Here is a 6626-nt window from a genome sequence, read left to right as displayed (position 1 = left end):
TTGTTCTTGAGAATTTCATTTGAATTGGTGCTAAATTTAGAGTTCTAGGTGTTATTTTGGCGATTTGATCGTGCGAGCAAGTTCGTATGATGTTTTTAGACTTGTGTGCATGTTTGGTTTGGAGCCCCGAGGGCTCGGGTGAGTTTCTGATAGGCCACGGGATATTTTGGACTTTGGAAATCTGGTTTTTCTGCAGAATCTGTGTTCTAGCATATCCTTCTTCGCGTTCGCGAAGGTACTCTCGCGAACGCAAAGAGTAAACTGGGCAGCTGAGGATTTCTTCTTCGCGAACGCGAAGGCTTGGTCACGAACGCGAAGCAATGGGGGCGTTACCCTTTGCGAACGCGACAAGCCCATCGCGAATGCATAGCGTTAGGCACTGGGGAGGGGGAGTCAGCCTTTTCTTCATCGCGAACGCGAGCTATGTCTCGCGAACGCGAAGACCAGGGAAGGGTAGCCTACGCGAACGCGAGCACTGCCTCGCGAACGCGAAGGCCTGGCAGCCCATACACTTCGCAAACGCGACAGTGCTCTCGCGAACGCGATGAACACTGTCGCCCAATACTTAACAGAATCCAAAACGGGATTTTTACCAAAAAAACTCATTTTTCTCAAAAACCAAACGGTGAGGGGCGATTTTTTAAGAGTCATTCCTTCCCCAAATTATTGGTAAGTGATTCTAAACCATTTCCTTTCAATTACCCATTACATTTCATGAATTTTCAACCTAAAATCTAGAGTTTTCATGGTAGAATTAGGGGTTAGGGTAGAAAAATAGTGATTTCGGGAATTTGGGGATTTAGACCTCAATTTGAGGTCCGATTCCAAAACTAATTGCATATTCGGGCTCGGGGGTGAATGGGTAAAAAGATTTTGGTCCGAACCTCGGGTTCTTTTACCAAGCGGGCTCGGGGTCGATTTTTTGACTTTTTGGAGGAAAAATTGAAAAATTTAATTTATGCAATATAATTGATTCCTTTAGCAATATTTAATTTTATTGAGTCATTTTTGAAAAGCTACGGGTGGTTTGGAGGTGAATTCCAAGGGAAAAGCTGTGATTGAGAATTAAGTGGCCTTCGGAGCGAGGTAAGTCTTGTGTCTAACCCTGACTTGAGGAAATTAGGAATCTTAGATTATTTGCTAAGTGAAATTAATGTGAGCGGCGTATATGTGAGGTGACGAGTACCTATGTGCCGCCAATTTATCTATTTTTCCATGTTTCTCTATTTTTCTTATATTGTCTCATTCTTATGCCAAATTGCTACGTGTTATAGTAGTGTTGTTCAAATTATCGTTCTTATCATGTTTACGGAATTTTCTGGTGATAATTGAGTTTTTATTTCAAAGTTGAGATTGATATTATGGAATCAAATATTGAAGTAAGGTTTGTACTTGTTATTCTATATCCATGGTGTTATTTATGCATTGCATTATGGTAAGGGAGAGTGTTAATGCATGAAGGGTGATGACGTGCCATATTGTGAGTGTTAATGCACGAAGGGTGATGCCGTGCCATATTATGAGTATTAATGCACGAAGGGTGATGCCGTGCCATATTGTGAGTATTAATGCATGAAGGGTGATGTCGTGCCATATTGTGAGTGTTAATGCACGAAGGGTGATGCCGTGCCATGATATGAGAGTAAAAGCACGAAGAGTGATGTCGTGCCATTTATATTAATTTTATGGTGAGATTGATTGTAAAAGCACGAAGGGTGATGCCATGTATTTTTCTTTACTATATTCACTATTCTTGTTGATTCATGGTATATTGACTGCTCCGGTGATCATTCTGTTATAGTTCTTTATCTTGTATTCCCCTCAGTATGTCTCTCCTCCCGACATTTCCTGTTTAGTTCTTCATTCGTGTTATTTGCGTATACACTATTAAATTGTACAGGTTGATTGCAGGTGCCTTGCCTTAGCCTCGTCACTACTTCGTCGAGGTTAGGCTCGACACTTACCAGTACATGGGGTCGGTTATACTGATGCTGCACTCTGCACTTTCTGTGCAGATTTTGATACCAGCTCAGGTTGATCGAGATTTGCTATTGGTCCGCTGTCCGGAGACTCAAGGTAAATCTGTCGGCGTTCACAGACCTTTAAGTCCCCGTCTATCTTTTATGTCCTACTATTTTTTTTCATTCATACAGTTGTATTTCTTTCACACTATTACTTGTAGTAAATTCTAGAATGTTCATGAATTGTGACTCCAGATCCGGGTGGTAGTTATTAATATCGTTTTATGATATTCCGCACTTATTATATTTCAATTGAGTTAATTATTAATATTTACTGAATCGAAATAAGAAAATAGTTTAATGATTCTCTAACGTTGGCTTGCCTGGAAAGTGAAATGTTAGGCGCCATCACGATCCCGTCGGTGGAAAATTTTGAGTCGTGACAGTTTGGTTGTACTTGCCCTTCTTTCTCAGTTAGTAAAATATAACATCAATATGTGCATATTAAAGTACATTGAATTAACAACAAGGAAAATAAACTTCATTGAAGAAACTGAATATATACAGGTATTGTGTATTGAAGAAACCCAATATAGAACTCAATACTGCTAAAAACAAATTGAATATAGTGCATCCAGTTAAATATCTACTGCTGAATACAGGTAATTGTTTAACTGTGTATACAGATTAATACATACTGCTAAAAAAAATAATGCACTAAATAGTGTATATAGTTAAATACATACTGATGAATACATACTACCGATAATAAATTGCTAGATATAACATTGAAAAACAATGAAGTTTGAGATAAAGTGATATCATTGATTATAGTGCATACTTTGAAAGTAGTTAAATTCACTGAATACACCAAAATACATTGAATTCAATGAAAGAAGAGAAAACACTAACATACAATGAATACAGTATGTTACTGTATTTCTGTTAATATAGAATACATCTGAATACACTATGTTCAAGAACATGAATACAATGAATACAGAATTTTTATGACAAGAACAAAACAGTGAAAAACAAATTTTGACAACCCATGTATAAAATATGAAAAAAACTGAATGTACAAGTGTTATATCTTACATCGTCATTCCATAGTTGACCGTCAAATGAGAGAAGGTAAAACTAATTTTTTGAAGTGATTTCATGAACTCCAAAATCCAACGGTATAGGCAGTGTTGACTTGTGTTTCTTGTAATGGTCTTCCTTATCCCTTTCTACAAGGATTTGGAAAAAACATTATATTCATATAATAATTGATAAAAACCATATATTATAGATCGAAAAAAGAAACTTACTTTTGATCATGTTTAGCCAGAAGACCATCACGAACCCATTTCTCAAATTCTTGAATAACAAACGTATGATGTGGCCCCGATATTAAATCATCTTCAAAGGGGTGTTTCTTGTCAAATATGGCAGTCAACTTTACTGAGGTACTTGTAGTTCATCGTCGTCATTAATAGTGACATTTAATTATAGTTATCATAGGAAAATATATCAACACTTTATAAAACATAATTTTTGTATAAGAATTTATGAACCGGCCGAGTCGAAGTTTGACTCGTAAGGCGAAGAATATCATCGACTTGGACGTCGAGTCCTATGAGAGGGTAAAGGGGTTGAATCAACAAGTTTTGCTGCTTGATGTATCACAATTATAGTGTCTGAAATTTGACTTGGAAGGTACTCGTCCGCCAACTCAAATTGTGATACATGTATTTCTATGGATACATCCTCGTCAGTTTCAGGTGGTATGACAAACAGCACCTCCGATGGAGTAGGCCCTTCCATTATTACTTCACCAGAGACAGGATTAACCTCAGTAGTTGCATCTAATATGTCTCCAGTGAAATTAGCATGTGGGTGTTCATCGGCATGAATGTCGGTGTTCAGCTTCCTTTCCATAACCTTATAGAATATATTAATATAGCACATATTTTACAGAATTGTATTTGTCAGATTAGTAAAAACAAATCTTCACAAATTCATAGTAGATGTATAGACTTGTATTCTGTTAATGTATTCACATGTATATGAGTATATTCTGAATAATGTATGTTGCTATATACTTGAATAAAATGAAGAATAGTAAAGGTTGTTTTTACAATATATGTTTATTCACATCATGAATACAGATATAACAATGTGTTTATATGTATATAAGTGTATTATGAATCATGTATGTTGCTGTATATATGATTAAACTGAAGAATAATAAATGATGTTTTACAATATGTATTTATTAAATCATGAATACATATTTAACACTGTATTCACATGTATATAAGTGTATTCTGAAACATGTATTCATATAAATATATTATTGTATTCACATGTATATAAGTGTATTCAGAATATAGTTACATAAAACATATACAGACTTGCATATATAGTAAAGAGTTTAAACAATGTTAACCTCTGAATTCTCCCCAACAGTTATATCATATTGTGTTTGGCATTTGGGATTATCATGCAAGTTGGCCTCGGTTGACATTTGAATACCACCATCATGTCTCCCAGTATATTTCTTTCTTTGGTATACCCTTTCTGTATTCTGATTAGTTTTAGCATGTTCAAAAAGCTTTTTGAAATTTTCATTGATCAATGTTCGTAGAGAAGTGAACTCGCCCATTACCTAATAAATACAAAAATAATTATAGATGGGTTAGAAATATATATGAATGTTAATGCATAAACTGTAAAGTTGAATATGTTTTAACAATACTTACATAATCCTTGAATGAATTTAGATTCTGCCTCAAAGCAGATAAATCATCAGATTTAGAATCTGCTGGCTTCTTAATACTTAGTACAGTATCCTTGAATTCAATATTATCAGTAGGAGAAAACTTGGTTTGAGGTATTACACACACATGTGGAATTGGACTCTCTGCAGTTGAGGGATCAATTAAATGTTGTTTGCCCTTTTTGTGAGGCAATGATGAAGATGAACCAACGCTTGCATCATGTTTCTTCTTAGGCTGAAGAGGCGGTGTAGGACTAAAGTCATCAGAATCATCTTCATTGTTGTTTGAATGAATAGGACTTTTGTCTGCATCAATGCTATCCGGAGGAACCTGAATAATAGCAAGCTTTGTAGCATTTGGTTGAATGTTGCTGTATTTCATCTAAAAATAGAAACACACTCAATGTAAATCACACTTGCTGTATGATTACTAATGTAATATGCTTTATGTATATGGGCAATTTTCTTTATACATATATTCAGTTGTATTATATATAAAATTAATAATATTGAATTAAATGTGTAGTTGTAAACTGTATTATATATTCTAATGCATTCCAGTTAATTGGAAAACAATAACATTGATGTATGATGTATGCAACTGTATTTAATTTATAATTTTAATACTGTATTATATATTCAACTGTATTCAGTTTACTTATGAAAACATGGACATTGATGTATGATGAATACAACTGTATTTAATTTTTAATTTCAAAATTGTATTAGGTATTCTACTGTATTCGATTTAATTATAAAAATAGGGACATTGATGTATGATGTATGCAACTGTATTTGATTTAAAATTTCAATACTATTTTTACTAATAGAAATATATGTTGACTAAAATACTAGTCAATTAAATAATAGTAACTTACCACGTTTCCTTGGTCGCTGAACATGCTGTTCATCAAGTAAGCATAAGTTGGATGGTTGACTGTGGAATTCCATTTGAGTATTCTGGGCATCCAGTTATCAACTCGGAGTGCAATTTTGGGGTCAACCTTTAAACAACACTCGTAAAACTATGCTTGCATAGCAAGAGGCATCCCAGCTATCCTATAGTACTTCTTTTGAGAATCCATCTTCTTACTAATAGATCTAATAAGGGCCTGGAATGCATCCTTACCCCATGGATAATCAGAATATCTCCCGCTCTCGATCAAGTTAAAATGTAGTCTTGGGATGGTTGTACAGTTCTTCTCGGAGGATAATATGAAAGTATGTATGAAATACAATACAGCTATTTTAATAGCATCCCCATCGTTGTCATAACCCCAATTTTTGTCATCAAAGCACTTCAACAAATCTTTCTTCTTGACATTCTTTGCACCGTCAAAGTATGTATCCACAATCCTGTTAGGCTTCTTTGTGTTAAACTGAAAATCTTCAGCGTCACTAACACAATTGAGATCAGTAACTACCGCAAACTCCCTGATTGAAAAGTATAATTTTGTACCATTCACATATATTGAAAATGAATCATCATGACTTTCTTCCAGCTGCAGAACCATGAAGATCCTGAACAATTGGTGTTGAACCTTACAGTGCTTCATATCGTGGAAACTTCCAAAACAAGTAGTACCAAATAATTTGTACTGCTATGGAGTAAACTTCTCTTTGAGGTCGGAGACTATGTCTGTGTTAGTGTAGGAACTAATATGTGGTGATACAATAGGCGGGTGTTTAACAAAGAGTTTTATTTCCTGCATACAACAAAAATTAAAAAGATAAAATAAATAATTGAAAATATAGATGAATACAGATATTTGGAATACATAACTCATTCATGATTTACAAATATAATGTATTGATAATTACCACAAAAAATGATAGATATGACAATGATTGTTGTTCTAAATACAGCAAAATACAGCAAAATACAGTTGGCTTGAGAATAC

General features: G+C 34.5%; 1 protein-coding gene across 1 annotated transcript; it reads right to left on the bottom strand.

Moving 5' to 3' along the window:
* Positions 1 to 5750: 5750 nt before the first annotated feature.
* Positions 5751 to 6281, bottom strand: LOC138910010 (uncharacterized). The gene has a single exon (XM_070201227.1). The coding sequence runs from the start codon at positions 6279 to 6281 to the stop codon at positions 5751 to 5753; it is 531 nt and encodes a 176-aa protein (XP_070057328.1).
* Between the last annotated feature and the right edge of the window lie 345 nt (positions 6282 to 6626).

Source organism: Nicotiana tomentosiformis, chromosome 4 (assembly GCF_000390325.3).
Source record: "Nicotiana tomentosiformis chromosome 4, ASM39032v3, whole genome shotgun sequence".
In the NCBI taxonomy this organism is placed as follows: Eukaryota; Viridiplantae; Streptophyta; class Magnoliopsida; order Solanales; family Solanaceae; genus Nicotiana; species Nicotiana tomentosiformis.
This window is presented reverse-complemented; position numbering and strand designations above follow the sequence as displayed.

Coding starts and splice junctions, on each gene's coding strand:
- LOC138910010 (XM_070201227.1), bottom strand. CDS start 6,281: ATGAAGCACTGTAAGGTTCAACACCAATTGTTCAGGATCTTCATGGTT.